Consider the following 17,214-nt stretch of genomic DNA (forward strand, 5'->3'; position numbering starts at 1 on the left):
CGTGCGTGCGTGCGTGCGTGCGTGCGTGCGCGTGTGTGTGTGCGCGCATGTGTGTGTGTATGTGTGTGTGTGTGTGTGTGTGTGTGTGTGTGTGTGTGTGTGTGTGTAATTTTAACTCGGTAATGATGTTTCGTTATTTATTAGAAAAATTAGATATCTAGAAAAAAGAAAAATTAATTAAAGAAATGACAATAAAAACATGAAATTAATAAGCGAAACGCTATGGAATAAAGAAAAAATATTTATTCAGATAAAACGTAAATAAATATATAACGCTATCATTTCGATTTTCCTTCTCAAAATAAAGTTTACAAATAAAAATACACAAATGTACAAAATTACAGGAAAACCGAAATTAAATGAGAACAATATATTTCATATTTACCCTCGCAAACTGTGCACCTGAGTGCACTTTCAATACAGCTTCAGGCATTCATCACATGAGGTCTTAAATGTAGAGTTACATGTTAATCTTGCCAGTTTTTCAAATAATTTTATGTAGTACATTGCGATCTTGAGGATCGAAAATTCACAAAAAAAAAGAAAAACAAATAATTTCATGTATTTAGTAGTCCTTAATGTTAGTCTTCAATGTGTATAATTATGAAACCAGAGAGAAACCTGAGAGAGGACATGATGGCTCAAAATCTGTAACCGCAAAATGCTGCGCGTACTACTGCCCTCTGACAAAGTGGATGTAAACTATCCCTTTTTGGACGATGTACATAAGAGAAGTGGACATTGCTACGTAATTTACATCCAATTTGTCAGAGGACAGTAGTGCACGGCAGCATTTTGCGATTACAGGTTTTGTCCTCTCTCAGGTTTTTTTCTGATGGAACACTACTTGATATAATTCTCTGTTCTGTGTACATAACATAACCTCACAAAATATCTGCAGATAATATAATTTAGATATTTCAGATAATTAATTTTTTACTTGAAATCTGCAAAAACACGATAATTTTAATAATTAATATTATCATAATACATATATATATATATATATAAATATCAATAAAAATGCAATATGTTGTATGAAAACATATTTTTCTATGATTGTTAGAATAAAATAATAAGATGATGATAATATTTTAAAAACATTGAGTTGAAAAAAATCCTATATATATATATATATATATATATATACACTACTATAAATCATTAAAATCACGTTTGTTAAAATATAATAATTAGTTACAAGGCTGCATTTTGTTTTCACTTGTAGTGTTATTGTTAAATACTAATCAATCTGGGAGCAATCAATCATGTCAATAGTGATACATACTTATGAATAATTAATGTTTAAACAACAGTTTATATAAAAGCTGGTAAATAAAAGATGGTAAGTATCTGTAATATATATTACATCTTATTATATATTTTACTAGATATTTTTTTACTTCATTAATAAACGCTTTGTTTTTTCTTAGGCGCGAAATGCAGAGAAGGCTATGTAAGTATGGTTTGTAACATCATCTGTCCCGTAAACCTATTATACACATTTACTGTGAGAAGTTTAATCTGACTAATTAAAATATTAAAATCAATATTATCATATTGATATAATTAATGTATTTAATGTTGATATTTTTAGGACAACGCTTGCTCGTTGGAGAGCAGCACAAAACAACGAAGGAATAAGGAAAGAACAGGAACGGAGGCCTTATTTGGCTTCAGAATGTAGAGACTTACGTAAAGCAGAGAAATGGCGAATGCAAATAATTAGAGAGATTGCAAAGAAAGTCGCCCAGATTCAAAATGCTGGGCTTGGAGAATTCCGTATTCGTGATCTAAATGACGAGATTAATAAGCTGCTCAGAGAGAAGCGACATTGGGAAGCACAAATAAAGGAGCTTGGTGGACCTGATTACTCTAGAGTCGGGCCTCGCATGTTGGATCACGAGGGACGTGAGGTAAAGTTATAGACAATATTTTTTATAATATTTACAGAATGTCAGAAGTTTGATTAAATGTTTATTAGGATATTTACTGAAATCTTATAAAAAGTTCCCTGAGAATTTTCGGATTTTTTTTCAAGGTATTTTCAAAATTCTACATATATAAAATAGAGAATAAAATTAGAGAAGGTTTTTTTAAGAGGTCAAACTCGTGTAAAATTTATAAAAAATTAAAAACAATTTTTTTTTGCTTTAGAAAATAGTTCGAAGCTTAATAGCTTAGTAGAATAAAGAACAAAAGGCCCTAAGTATAAATTCAAATTAGTTTTCGAGTTACAAAGCCCAGCGGACGTACACACACACACACACACACACGCACACGCACACACGCACACACACAAAACCGCCTATAAATTCAAACAGCACAGAATATTTATAATAAATATTTGTTATTACTCATTTTTTTAAATGTTGTATAAATATTTTATACATATTTTATATAGAGCTTTATTCGAAATATTATATTTTATTAAAAGATAGACTAAATATTTAATAATATTTATGATAAATGTAAATAAATATTTCTGATTTTTTTATTTGAATTATAATATCTTATTTAAGTATTTCCATAGCATTTACTACAAAATTTACAATAAATATTCCTAATATTTATAATAAATGTTTATGATCTATCTAGTAATCTAAGATCACAAAAATATTTACAAAATATTTAAAATAAGCTTTATAAATATTTATAAATGTTTTATAAATAATTGTGTGCTGTCTAGGAGGCAGGTTTCATTCTAGCAGAATAATAATATTGTGTATTCTGCTTCTTTCTAACGCATTTTAAGTATAAAGCTGAAAAACCGTTAATCAGTCATCTGATATTCATGTCATAGTTTTATTTTGCGAAATTTTGTTTAGAATATCAGTTTCAAATATGGAGAGCCGAAAAAAATTAATAGAAAGAGTTCAAGGACGCGCAAGTAAACTGAAAAAAAGATCGAAATCGCTTAATCGTCATCAATTCAAATGCGAAACTGCTTTTACAAGTGTATCCGCGAAAAAACTAAAAAGTTGTTACGCGGAAGGTAAATACCGGTAAATGCAATGCATGGTTATCATATTATCAATTTTTTGACGATGTTTTTGCAATATTAGTGAAGTGCAAAATATGTAATAAAAATGTGACTTTCTCTGAATCAAGTATTTGCGGATTTGGATTTAAATTGGTGATAAATTATGACAATTGTGAACCACGATATATTAATTCTTGTCCACTCATACAAAATGCGTATGAAATTAACAAACAAATCGTACTCTCTCGAAGATTTCTCGGTTTTGATTACGAGGGCATAAAAAAGTTTTGTGGTATTATGCATCTTTCAAGAATGTTTACTAAAACAGTTTAATAGGACATTAATACAAACATTCATTGCGTCGAAAACTGAGCTTAGTATCAAGTTGTTCTTCACCCCGATGAAGTGGATTGCAAGTTGATTCACGAAACGTTGGCATTCCAAAAATGGATCTAAATACAGGGGAAAACAAACATCTAATCTTTATATGATATATATTAAGATTATTTTTTCTTTCATTTTGCATATTTTATACCTTCAACGTGTACTTAAAAAAAGTACCACAAGTCTACAGCTTTTTTATTTCTTCAATAATCCATAATTTTAAAATGTTTAAAAATTATTTATTTTTCAATAGTGTCACACCGATCTCCTCTTACATACTTCGAAATAAATTAGAGTTCAAGGCAGTAAACATCCAAAAATGTATTAAATATTTATGTATCCCGATGAAATTACAGGTTCCCGGTAATCGAGGTTACAAGTATTTCGGAGCTGCTAAAGAATTACCGGGTGTTAGAGAATTATTTGAGCAGGAGCCACCACCGCCGCCTCGTAAAACTCGCGCAGAATTGATGAAGGATATCGACGCGGACTATTATGGCTATATGGACGACGACGATGGTATTCTGATACCATTGGAACAGAAGGCCGAACAAGAAGCGAGAGAAAAGTGCGTTAACGAATGGGTAGCTCACGAAAAGGAACCGGAAGTCGAGATTGAGACAACGGCACAAAAATTGATTCCTTCGCAGCAGGATATTCAGGAGGCTTTACTAGTTAGAAAGAAGAAAGAGCTGTTGGAAAAGTACGGACTAGATTGAAGTTCAGGTGCGACATTGTGTTTGAAATTGTACAGACTGGACTATCGATTGCGATACTATTGATAAATTTATTATTAGTTTAATTATATATTAGAATACATTTTTATAAAACGCGATGAATATAATAATTATTATTAATTTATAAGCATGTAATAACATTGATTAAGATAATAATTAGTTTGTGCAGTAGACATTCAAACTCGAATGCTTATCAAGAGAAACGGGTGCCGTAGATGAAAATATAGATAAAAATCCAAGAATAGTCTGTTTATAATCATCGCGATATATGACTTCTTCGTTATTATTCGTTATTATTTCAATGTTTTTCGCAACGGAGAAATGGTTATTCCAATAAAATAAAATAACAGAGTAGGTACGGCATACGTTATTTTGTAAGAAATCTAGATATCGCACGTTCTCATTTTCGCAAATGTATCGTTGGAATGTTGCAAAGTATATCGTGTGTTCTTCAATTTGACCTTGGCTCTTTTATCTTCTCGATATAGCAAACATCTATTAACGAATAACTTCTACCTAATCAACATGATCGTAAAACTTTAGAATGGATTTAAAAACAGGAAAATGTTTACTTCATATTTATAAAGATCTTAATCGTTCTCAGAACAATTTCGCTTCAGTTGCAAAGATTACAAATAAAGAATGGTAACTAATATAAAGTTTAATGATGTATTCAACGAGTTCACAGCCCACTTTTGTAACTAACCGTAACTTCCGTAATCATTAATCTCCGAGTGTTAAATATAAGAAACAATAATCTTGCTTAAAAAAAAAAAAAAAAGATATTTTTCGTGAAAATTTATCCGCGTTCTCAAAGAGGATCCTCCTGATGATCCCTTTGTAGTAAAAATGTAAATTGGAACTAGTCTGGTTGCTTCCTATATATCCAACAGCGTATCACACAAAGTGAAAAATATGGCAAGATTAACGTTATCGTAATTACATTACATCGTTATTTACTTGAAAGAGTAAAAGACGTAAAAGTTAAAAAACTACTTGCTAATTAAACATATGTATGTCACTCGGGTGCTGACTGAAATTCTTGAAATTCCCTAATTCCAGTTCGTGTTACAGAAAACGAATAATATTAATCTTCAAATCGAGAGATTGATATAATCGCTACATCATAAATTGATTTTAAATATTTAAACGCTTATCACCTCTTCAGCATCGTGCCGTTTATAAACAGACTGTACATTATAGTGTATCGCTAGGACTCAGAAGTACTCTCTAACAATATCAGCTAACGATGCACGAAACAAATCGTGTTACGCGTATACTTTTATATATATATATATATATATATACATACACATGATATTCTCATATCTCACACACACAACACACACGCATACGCACGGACACACACACACATTTAACGCTAAATGGGGTGACGTTTTAACCCATTCTACACTTATATAGCTGTAGTATATTTTAAATATCTGATTGAGGAGATTTTCCCATTTAGCCCGTTTTGTTTATACTATAGAAAATACGTAGGAAATCTTTTAAGGAAAATAATAATATTGCCAAAAACATTATTGATCAGGTTGAAAAGGATCCAAAACACACACACACACACACACACTTTTTTTAGGAGTATTCAATATAAAAAAAATTCTTATATTTTTAAGAATATGTCATATATCAAAACAAGCTTAATAGATACAAATAAATGCCAATATTCTATCTAAGTCGCCAATAAATTATTACTGTTAATGTGTTTGCTTTCTAAATTAATAATACTTTATGTGACTATTTTATATATAGAATAACAAGGATCAATTTAAGTAAAAAGCAATGTCTGACTTCCTATATAAAATAAAATGCAAGTGAGTCATCTGTATTGTCAAAACAAGAAATCGTGTCTATCTACGACATAAAATTAATTTTTTGAATTATGATAATCATTTCTTGTTTCTTCAAATTTGAGACCTTCGAATATCCTATATAAATGATTTATGATGATATAACAAGATGCAAATACCATTCATCTCGGTTATCTTTTTACATATCTTACAGTTTTGATGTTCAGAATTAAATTTACCTGCAAACAGACAATTTAAATAAAAATTTTAATAAAACTATCTCCCTCATTTTTTTAACTGCTCCACAACATATCCATGGCCATCAAAATTGGAGGTAAAGATATTTGCATGCTTTGTGAAAAAACTAGTTTAATCATTGGATCTATAAATAAAAGACAACAAAATAATTTTGTTAGAATCGCAAACATTATATGCTTAAGATGTTTTAAATTCTCATATTGTAAATTCTTGTTTGCAATATTAGTTCTCTTCGCAACGCACATCTAGCGCACATATTGTACATAAAAAGAGAGAGCTTACATTACGACAAAACAATTATTTGGGTCTTAAAGGAGATTTCTGAGTCCCTGCAATTATTTTATTCCTAAAATATAAATGATAAAATAGTTCGAGCATGGATTAATATGTAATCGTGATGAAGATTTACTACTAGAGGCTTGAAAAAGTCAAGCGTTAAATGATTCACAGCATCTGTTTGTCCATTAATCAGTCGCTGGCTTTGTCCGCTGATCTAGGGGTCCCCTAACGATCCTTTGGTCTAAGGCTACTTTCCACATTATTACTATGCGCCTTTATACTATAATGACAATATCAAACTGCTAATCACGCTTCTCAGATAATTAAGAAAACTTTTTACAATTTTCAATAGTAAAGCATAAAGAATTAATCAAAATAAAGGTAGAATGCATATAAAATTAATACATCTTAATAAACCAAATTTTATATCTATGTATGATTCGATAATTTAAATAATTTTATTAATGTAAAATGCTCAAAAAATTATATTTGACTTAAAACGATTTAAAATAAACGTTCTTTTGTGAGTAAAGTTCCATAAATATAACTAGATTTGTTTTTCATTTAATTTCAATGCTTATATGGAAATAATCTTTAATATAATATTAATTATAAGATAATAATATTAAAATTTATAAAGACATAAAAAAGGCAAAACTCAAATATTTGCTAAAAGAAGTGTATATTTAATTAGTCGAAAAATCTTAAAAAAAAAAAAAAAAAATATGATAGTTTTTTAATATTTTTGGGCAATAATATTTTATATTAATTTATATTAAATCAGTTTCTCTCTCATGATCTAATTGTAGGCATAAATTTATCGCGGCTTTAATCGTATCCTCTACTTTTGTGTTCCTCTAATATAGCTATTGACGATGGAACCCCTTGCTCAAAAATTCTAATATTACGCATAGGTTATGCCATGTTCCTAGCATACTCGTGATCGTGTATGTTTCTATTTCAATTATAGTATATCGACTCTACAATCACATTTGCATTTACGAAGTGCGTTTTGCGAGTCATTGTGCGTCATTGAATTGTCAAACTTTTGGTCTCGTGTCCCATCTCGATCCGAGAAATCTCTCTATAAACCACTACCGCCGTTACATTGCGGTGACAGTGTCGGCTCTCGCATGTATCAATCCATTCTCGAACCATCTGAAGACACCAATGCCCGTGTCCTAAATCTTATCTTACTATTACATTTGCTGCTAATCCATCCAAATTCTTTCTTTTTCAGGCATACCTGAAGGGAACGTGAGATATCAATTGTAAATTAAAAGCTAGAAAACCAGATAAGTAGTCATAAAAAAAAACTATTGCGTATAAATAAATGCGTAGCTGTACATATTGTTTATAAGCGCCTCAACGAGTACAACATGTGGTGTAAATTTTGTTCAGTAATATCAGTTAATATAAATTTATTAACAATTCAATAGTAATAAATTTTTTTTCACTATTTTTGTGATCAATCTTGGTGTCAGATTCTAATTTTAAGCTTAAGTCATCATTTAAGCAGTAGATTAAGTTCATCATTGATATTTTTCATTCATTTTCAAGTTCATTATTACTAGACATCTACGTTTCATTCATGCATGCCCAAGTTACAATAACACAGTTCAACAAAAACTAATTTTAATTGTCAAATCCAAAGGTAAGAATGTAATTATTCCCATAGTCTTTTCTTTCAAATTATATTTCTTATCTCCATAATATTTTGTCATGTCAATTTTGAGATATGTGAACTGTGAAGTGTAACACGAAAATGTAAAAAAAAATATTTCAATAAATTTTATATCATATAGTTATAGCGAGTAACTTGTTTGAAATGGTTCATCCGAAATGGTATATTGAAATGGTATATCCGTTCAGTTATTGTTAGAATTTTCAGCCTTTTAGTTTTTTTCTATATGAATTTTTTATATATGCGAATTCTGAAATAATATAAGCTTTCTCATTCTATAATTTCTGAAAAAAACTGATAAATTTTGAAGAAGTTTAAGAGGTATCTTTTCAGAAATTTTTATAAATTTAAAAATATAGAAAATTCTTAATAATATTAGATATGAGATCTTAATAATAGAGATATGAGAATTTTTTTTAACCAGAATACTTCCATTAAATATTGGGATAACCATTAACTGTTACAGTGAAATTATTAGCAAAAACTATATATTAATTAGCAAAAGCTACCTTAATTTTGAAGAGAAAAATTTTTTTAGCATGTTATATTCGATAATTGTAACAAATTTTACTAAAAAATTCTCTTTTATTAAATTGATCTTAATTTTCTTAACTTTGACATGACAAAAATATAAAGAAAAATATAAAATTTCCTTAAATTTTCCTTTTCTGAGAATATTTTTTGTTGAACTGCGTAATAAGATTAATCGATAAAGAAAAATCGGATGGCTATATTCAGTGTTAAATGCATGCGAGAACACGGGCCCGATATTCGCCACATTGATTCATATGAATAAACACAAGTAGATCGGATATCGGGATCGAATACAATTATATACGATAAGATAGGTTAATATCGACATAATGACGAAATAGTAGAAATGATTTATGATTTGAAGAACAACGATATTGTGTTGAGATACATATGGTTACAATGGATAATACTTTCATTTGATATATTATAGAAAAACGGTACAAATTAGAATATTCAATTCTTTAACATAGAAAAATTAATTTTTTTCATAGTTTTAATAATTTTAATTGAAAATTATATGGAAAAAGAAATTCACACTTTAAAATCACATTTTAAAATAAAATACATAAAATAAAATACAATATATTCTATAAAAAAGTAGATTTATTTTAGGAATATTCTACATTTGAATTTAATACAGAAGAGAGGAAAAACTAAAAGATTTTAATCTCAAAAATTGAAAAAACTTATAAATAAGAAACTTGTAAAGAGCTTGCGTTGTCAATCTCACGTTGAACAAGAGGTCACTCTCGAATGTTCTGTTTACTATCTCGAGATATTGTATTAATTTATATTTACTTAGAATAGCTGTTATAATTGAAAAAGCAAACATTAAAAATGTATATCGACAATTCCGTTGTTCTATACACAAGCTCTACAAACAACAAGCATTACAATAGTAACACAATTCATTGTGTCGATGTTATCCTACCTCAGGGTGGACACACGAATCACATTTTCTCAAATTCTCAAATTTTTCAAATAAGAGAAACTTTGTTTTCTAAGGAAACATTTCAACCATGTTTCCTACATTGAAATACTTAACTTTAATTTTCTATTAAATCTCTGAAGATTTAAGTAACTTTTTTTTAGGCTTTGATACAAATAAAATCGAGAGACTCGATTTTCAATATTTTTACTAAATCACAGGAACTTTTGGCTCTTCCTGCATTTTAACAATTAAGGAAAAACTCTGTTAATTTTTCTAGAGCGTTTCCCAATCCACGCGAGAATATTTTTCGGATTCTCAGAGTACATTGAAAACTATTGAAGAATCCCGGATCTTCTATCGCGTAACCACCCTGCAGCTTAAAATATGAATTATGAAGTCAAGAAATGTAACCATTTCAGTTTTCGAAGTAACGTCGTTTCAGACATTGAAATTCCGCTTACATTTCACGACAATCCTCCATTTAGCGTGGTGCGCGGCATAAAAAGGGTGAAAGGCACAAAGTAAAAAATAAATTATTCAGATTGGCTCAGGCACATGTCGAGTCGGAGAGCATCGTACCATGTGACAGGACAGGTACGACGAAATTGGGCCGGAACGTCGATAAATGCCGGGACAACGATCACGCGATCGTCGGGACCCTCAACATCGAAGACTAGCCACACTGCTCCCATTAGCGTATCAAAAAGGAAATGTACTTGGTACATTTAGACAAGAGTTTGTAACTCAGAGTTTACAGTATTCCAAACAGAGCATCCCGAACAAAACAAAAGCTTGGCAAGTTTCTAAAGTTCCAATTTAAAATTCGACTGAAAGTCAGAGGCATCTCTTGGATACTTAGAACGTCATTTAGACACTACTATTTGTCTAACAGAGTTCTAACCTTAAGACATTTTTTTGAATTTTGTGTGTTGTCATTATTATATTTGTCATTTGCTTCATTTATGTAGACACGGAAGTTAAGAACGTTTTTATACTACCTGGACACTCTCTTGTATTGTTCGTGCTCTGATTCGGAATTGACAGACCGATTGGAATATTGACTTCCGTTCTTCAACCAGGCAGTACACAGTGTGTCTCCATAAGATGAGGAGAAAGAATTGAAATCTCTTTCAAGATAAAGCCTGCCGCGAACAATTGTTCTTTTCTAGAAACGCCCATCTATTTCCGCTACTCCTCGGCGAGTACCGGTGAAATCGTTTCGCGCTCGAATAACTGCATCAAGAATGAATCCATTAGAGGCACTCACACGAAGACACCTCAAGGACGCAGTAGCGAATGCCAGCGTTGCACTTGTATCGGTTGCCTCGCCGTCCGCATGTCGTTCCAATGCTGTAGCTCTTCAGATCCGGAGCTGTTCAGACCCAAACAGAGCCAGCCGATCATTTCTCGCCCTTTCCTACCCATTCCACCTCGTCGACGATTGTATACAGAGAGGTAGAGTGTCACGTCTCCCAATTGAAACAACGCAACCTGTTCAAGAAAAACCACTATTATTTAATATAATTATATTTTAAATACTATGAAACTTTTGTTAATCCTTTAACTGTAAACAGTATATATACATCGCTTGTAAAAGATGTATTTAATTGAACTTGCCAAGAGTATGTGAATACTTTCCATTAAATGACACAAGTTATTCTAGGCCGTACATTATAATGGCAAAGTATGTTCCACTTCTGCTATATTTCTGTTGTAATATACTTGTAATATAGTTATAATAAGCTCTGGAAAAGGAGTCTCTATATAGTGAATTTGTTGATTGAATTTGTTATGCTTTAGCATTTTGCTACCTGAATAAATAAATGCCTTCATGAATCAGTTCGTAGTTATTGTAAAAAAAATCATGATTTTCATTTAAAGCGCGTCGCAGTTAAAGGATCAAGAAATAAGAAAGTCGGAGATTTTATAAAAAAAGCTACCTGAAATATAAAAGTCTCCTTATAGAGGGGATTCGGTTGGGCACGTTTCAAACCGGTCTTAGATCGGCCCATTTCATGATTATTGGTATCAACAAGAGCCAATTTGACGTAAGTATCAGGAGGTTTCGTATCATTTCCGCCTCCACCACGGAAATGGGAACCCTTGATTATTTCAACTGATAAGCGACCTGTCGTGCCGTTGTACGCCAAACCGATTAGGATTTCAGCAACACTGCCCCCCTTCATGCTGCTGCCGTAAGGTGGTATAGCCGGAGAAGCATACGATTGGACCGACTGTTGGGATCCCGTGGAATCGCTACGAGTTAGACTGCTGGTAGTTCCCCAATCCTGTGCCTAGAAAGTGTAACACAATTTCCATCTTGGCAAATTACACTATTTCTAAGTATGCATTACTAAAAGAGATATCAGTAATAATATTTTTACTTAATTAATACATGATGTCCAGCAAAAAACTGGCTAGTCAATTCAAGGATAATTCCAAGACATTCCAGAAAAATTTTGATTTATCCATCGATTAATTTTCATCGATTCGTGCAATATTATGTGCTTTGTATTCAGGTTCTATAGGATTCTATACGAATGAATTAAAACGCTAACAAATTGGGAACAATATTTACTGCTTTATAAATAATATCAAATGAACGTTCCGTCAATACAACGATTTTTCTATTCTATATATTTTCTATTTTAGATATTATTAAATTCAAGCTTTCTGTTATGGTTATAAGTATATTAACTTATTGTACTTTTAAAGAAGGATTTATGTCCAAACACAACTTTTATATTTCTATTATTTCTTTTTTTTTACGCTGACTTTTTTAGAATGAAAGAATGATAAATTCCCTCCCAGGTCAGTCCTGAAATTTCAGGAGTTTTCCAAGAATTTTTGAGAATACATAAAATTCCAGGATCCAAGGATACTCAAAGATATACGCTGGACTCGTTGTTAATAATGATTGTACAGATTTTGAGAAAAACTTACCGAGGAAGAAAGTGGGGGTTGAAGAGTTAACCACAGAGTCGTTTCCAATTGGAGATTAATGTGATCGAAAGACACTCTGGCTTCGCCCAGCAATCTTTCCCGACGCATCATTCTGCCACCCCACAGATATACTCTGAGCCGTACTCCCATTGCATTTACATCCTCTGGATTTACACGAGGAAGCAAAAAACTCTCCATGTATTGCGGAGATGTCCCTTGTCGAACTCGTGTTTTACGTCTTTGTTTTTTTGATGGTAGCAAGACTAATCGTACCTGACTGCCATTAATGCCAGGAGGATAATTCCGTCCTTGTAAGACATGAACCTGGGAAAATAATATCCCATTTGATAACCGCATAATTAAACAACACAATTTAAAAATTATATAGAAATTCATTATTTACAGTACAGTAAATAAGAAATAACATTTCTTAGATAATAAATAAATTATATATAATAAATAAATTATATAAATTATATATTACATATATATTGGATAAAATTCATTATATATTTTCAAAATTTTTATATTCAAATTTTATTTTATTTAAATGAATATTCAAAAATAAAAAAGATCATAATAATAAATATTAAATTTATAATTAAACATTAATTAAACATTAATTATACGAACTGTCATCTCACGCATTGGAGCATCATACAGGAAAGCGACTTCCAGACTACCAACTTCCTCGGTAGCCACTGTACCCATCGTTGTGATGACGTCATTGGTCGTAGAGTCATTTTGCTCAACTTGTATCTCCTGCTCTCGATTATCGAGTATAATGCTAGAAGCTCCAACTTCCACCACGCACTAAAACAGACGAAACATGCTGAATGCAAATCCTTTCTAAGTTTCTGAAAATTTTGTTATAATTCAAATTCTTTTAAGATTTTTCTTAAACACAAGAAATGAGAAATCACCTGTTGTTGATCTGCTGGAGAGTGTTCCTCAGTGCAACTACTGGAAGTGGTCCCAGCATCTACAAACAATAATTAACAGATAAAAAAAAATATTTTATAACTATCCATAAAGTATCCTCACTTTTTAATGTTAATACAACAATGCGATAGATGTGTATATGGATACTGACATAAAATGAAGTTTTGTAAAAATTACGTTCAAAGTATAGGGACTACAGAGAATAAATAAATAATACTTTTCTGCACAATTACTACGCTGGTATGAAGATCGATATAATAATATATCATTATATCATACAGTAATGTATATGTGTTACAAATATATAAAATATTAATTATTTTTTTTAAATACAATCTTTTTTTCAATACAAATTTTTCAAAATTTTTGTGCCCGAATCGGAAACACTTGCAGAAATATTGAGGAATTCTATTTTGTTACTGTTACTCACCTAAGATAGTCGTTGGTCCGTCCTCCGCTTGGATAGTCAACGTATCCGGCGGAGGAAGTGAACGCGAATTTAATCGTCGGAGAGCGTCTTCCTCTGAATCGGAACTTGTTTCTGGATCCGAATAAGAAAATGCCTTGCCTAAACAGTAAAAATTATATTAATTACTATAAATTATTCCTATCACGAAGAACCGAAGAATATATTCTAATCTAGAAAAATTTGACAACTAGTGATATCATACTTCCACCACGAGTGATATTATAAATCAACTAACTTTATGTTTTACTTCGTAGATTTACTTGACAGATTTAAAACTATTATCGCAAAGAGGGGTGAAATTTTAAATAAATTGGAATATTTGGAGTAATAAAAATTTGCAAGGAGATCAGGAGTTAGAATCCATGGTGTAAACCAAGATCATGTACCTATGTTTTTCGAGATTTGAGATGTGGAGCTGTTGGTGGACTCACAGAGAGGCACACAGACTCCACCGAAGAGCGTGGTGGATGAGGGCGGTGTGAAGCACCACTTCCGGGACAGGTAAAGAAAGAGAGCTAGCAGGAGCACTACGAAACCGGCAACGGCACCCAAAACTGCAGTCGCTTCCACAGGTACTGAAACACATCGAGAAATTCCCATCGGATTCAACATCACTTCGTAATTTTTATAAAATTTTTTTAAAGGATACGTAAAATTTTTTTTAAATATGTAAAATTTCTTAAAAGATACGTACAATTTTTTCTTTAGAGGCATAATATATATTACTTTTTAAATATAAAATATAAAAAAAAAGTTCTGAATAATAAACATCTTTTTTTTTGTACAATATTTTATATTCGGAGTATAACTTAGTAACGAACATCTAGCGTGGTTTATAGACTTTTAATTTTATTTTAATTGATTGAGCATTCAATTCCGCGTTCTTATTTCATTTATATTATTTTTATTAAAATATCGTACTTGCTCCGTTCCCAATACAATTATCAGCACATTATATTTAAAATTCTTATTTCTTATTTGCTTTCCGAATGCAGGACATTTTCATTTTACTGCACGTAGTTAATTAATTAAAATTAATGTGTAATATCAGGAATAGATTTAAAGTTTGATCCATATAGTATATTGCAAGATGTAGAACGTTTTCATTTGTTACAATAATGAATAATATAAAAATAATATATAACAAGAGAACATAAAATTTTTGTTTCTTTCTTTAATTACTGCAACGCTGAAGATGAAGTTGTTAATGGAAATGAAGTTATTAATGGATTCGTTACAATTATGTTTTAATTAATGTATTATTATGCTATGAACCAAATAGAGAAACTAATAAAGGGCAATAAGAGTGCAACACTTGCCATTACGTTCTTTAGTATTAGTAGAATACAATAAATATTAAAATCGAAAAATCGAAATTACTATTTAATCATAAATCATTATATTTATTACTTTAATTAAAGATCGTTCAATACAACAATCAATATAAGAAAAAGTGCAGGAAAATGGACTCAAAAGAACATAAATAAAAAAACATAAAAATAAAATGGACTAAATAAAATAAACTAAATAAAATGGACTAAAATAAAATTAATAATTTAAATAAAATAAACTCAAAAATGTAAACCGAATCTTTTTCGTACAAATTTTCGTTTCTTAAAAAAACAATAAAAATTAAAAAATCAAAATTATTATTTATTATATTTATTTTATACTTTATTTTTAAAGAATGTTCTGTATAGCAATAAGTAAAAAGGAAAAAAGTGCAGCAAAATAAACACGAAAGAACATAAATAAAAAACAGATAAGAACAAAGAAAGATAAGCTAATAAACTACTAATAAACCTAAATAATAAAATAAATAATTTAAATAAAAAGAAAGAGAGAGTCTCAAAAAGAAGGAGACCAACAGTCTTTCCCATATAAGTTTTTCACTCTTTTCTCAGAAAACTATAATTAGGAAAATCGAAAAATCATTCGTATATTATATTTTCTCTCTTGAACTTGGGATGTTAGGTAAATATCGGAGTAAATATCGGAGTGTATCGTGGTCATTGTATCGAACGCGCGTTAACGCGACATATTACGCCGTACCTATAATGACCTGGAATAATTTATTATCGCTCCAGTTGTGACAAACTACCTGCGGATTACACAGGATTGCGCAGCGTTACACGCATGTTTCCCCCGAGAATGCGATACGAGAGATGCGGTGAAAAGAAAAAAAAAAAATTTAAGCCTTCCGAGAGGACCGGCAGATCCTCCAATTATTCTTCCATAACTTTCCAATCACAATTGATTTATCTCAACGTGAATAAATAAAAAGACTTTCCAGAAACCTTTCGTCGTTGACAAACATCGCTCCCCAAAACGTATCGCTCAAGAGGAATCATTTTGGGAATCTGCTCGCGCAGAGATCGTGAAGGACTCCCGATATGGAGCTCGAAAATTACCCTTTTTTTTTGTTCTTTCATCTTCTTACGATCTTAAAAGTCAAGCGCATATCGAAAGGATGATCCAGGGATGATTAGAAGCTAACAATATCGATTCGAGGTCCGATTTCCAACTGAAAGGAAAAACAGACGAAGAGAGGAGGCCGCCGTTCGAGTAGCGCGTTTGTCAATTTTTCACGTGGACGATTTCTATTCTATTTCGTAATCGTGAAGGAAACTCGCGCGAACATATCGCTGTCGCAAGGTGTAATAAATGATGTGTTTGACTTCAAGTTAGTACAGTGGAGGAGTTGTCTTGTCTTGTGGCGAAAGGGAGCACGGGGAGTCCGGCCGGATAGTGGACTTACCCGCCAAGAAGTGGTCTGATCCAGCCAGAATCATACTCGTCCGCAGTGTCGCATTAAGATGGTTTCTCTTTACGCGGCACGATAACGCGCCCGGGATTGTTTCTCGCGGATTAGCGAATACATCATCCGCGTGGTCCGCGTGGAAAGGAGGTCTGTTGCAGGCGGTTGCTTTCCCCGTTGAATCACCGAGGAAAGCGTGGGCTGGCTGCCGCACACACAAATAATACGTGGGCGGGGGTGTACACAACACACGGGGCACTCTGTTGCTCGGACCGACGCGACGTGCTGCGCTGAAACCCTGAAACCCGTTACCCGTTCTACACTTCGACGTGCGCGTGTGCGCGACAGGAGCGGCATAAAATATTTATCAGAAATATTTATCTATTAATATTCGTTTTTTTTTGTGTTATACAGATATTTCATACATATTTTATATAAAGCTTTAGTCAAAATATTTTATTAAAATATATATATAGATTAAATATTTCTAATATATATAAGTAT

At 31.5% G+C, this 17,214-nt stretch overlaps 2 protein-coding genes across 4 annotated transcripts in view; one reads left to right on the forward strand and one right to left on the reverse strand.

Moving 5' to 3' along the window:
* Positions 1-723: 723 nt before the first annotated feature.
* LOC108687236 (pre-mRNA-splicing factor ISY1 homolog) lies at positions 724-8,012 on the forward strand. 3 transcript variants are annotated; one of them, XM_018192900.1, is made up of 6 exons: positions 724-824; positions 1,229-1,345; positions 1,434-1,456; positions 1,598-1,916; positions 3,724-4,093; positions 7,690-8,012. In XM_018192900.1, exons 2-5 carry the CDS (start codon positions 1,343-1,345, stop codon positions 4,084-4,086), a joined length of 708 nt encoding a protein of 235 aa, XP_018048389.1. In that variant the 5' UTR covers positions 724-824; positions 1,229-1,342; the 3' UTR covers positions 4,087-4,093; positions 7,690-8,012. The 3 variants fall into 3 exon arrangements, with proteins under 3 accessions (XP_018048389.1, XP_018048388.1, XP_018048390.1); XM_018192899.1 differs by having other exon boundaries at positions 724-807; XM_018192901.1 differs by lacking the exon at positions 724-824 and adding an exon at positions 842-869.
* Positions 8,013-10,528: 2,516 nt separating this feature from the next.
* Positions 10,529-17,214, reverse strand: part of LOC108687244 (synaptotagmin-14) — an 8,425-nt gene continuing 1,739 nt past the window's right edge. The window contains exons 2-9 of the mRNA XM_018192915.1: positions 16,711-17,008; positions 14,339-14,527; positions 13,914-14,051; positions 13,465-13,523; positions 13,175-13,354; positions 12,542-12,865; positions 11,539-11,892; positions 10,529-11,089 (exon numbers count right to left, since the gene is read on the reverse strand). Coding sequence (XP_018048404.1) covers positions 10,877-11,089; positions 11,539-11,892; positions 12,542-12,865; positions 13,175-13,354; positions 13,465-13,523; positions 13,914-14,051; positions 14,339-14,527; positions 16,711-16,744 — 1,491 coding nt within the window. The 5' untranslated portion in view covers positions 16,745-17,008 and the 3' untranslated portion in view covers positions 10,529-10,876. The remainder of the gene's footprint in view (positions 11,090-11,538; positions 11,893-12,541; positions 12,866-13,174; positions 13,355-13,464; positions 13,524-13,913; positions 14,052-14,338; positions 14,528-16,710; positions 17,009-17,214) is intronic.

The sequence above is a fragment of the Atta colombica genome, unplaced genomic scaffold, assembly GCF_001594045.1.
Source record: "Atta colombica isolate Treedump-2 unplaced genomic scaffold, Acol1.0 scaffold203, whole genome shotgun sequence".
Taxonomy (NCBI): Eukaryota; Metazoa; Arthropoda; class Insecta; order Hymenoptera; family Formicidae; genus Atta; species Atta colombica.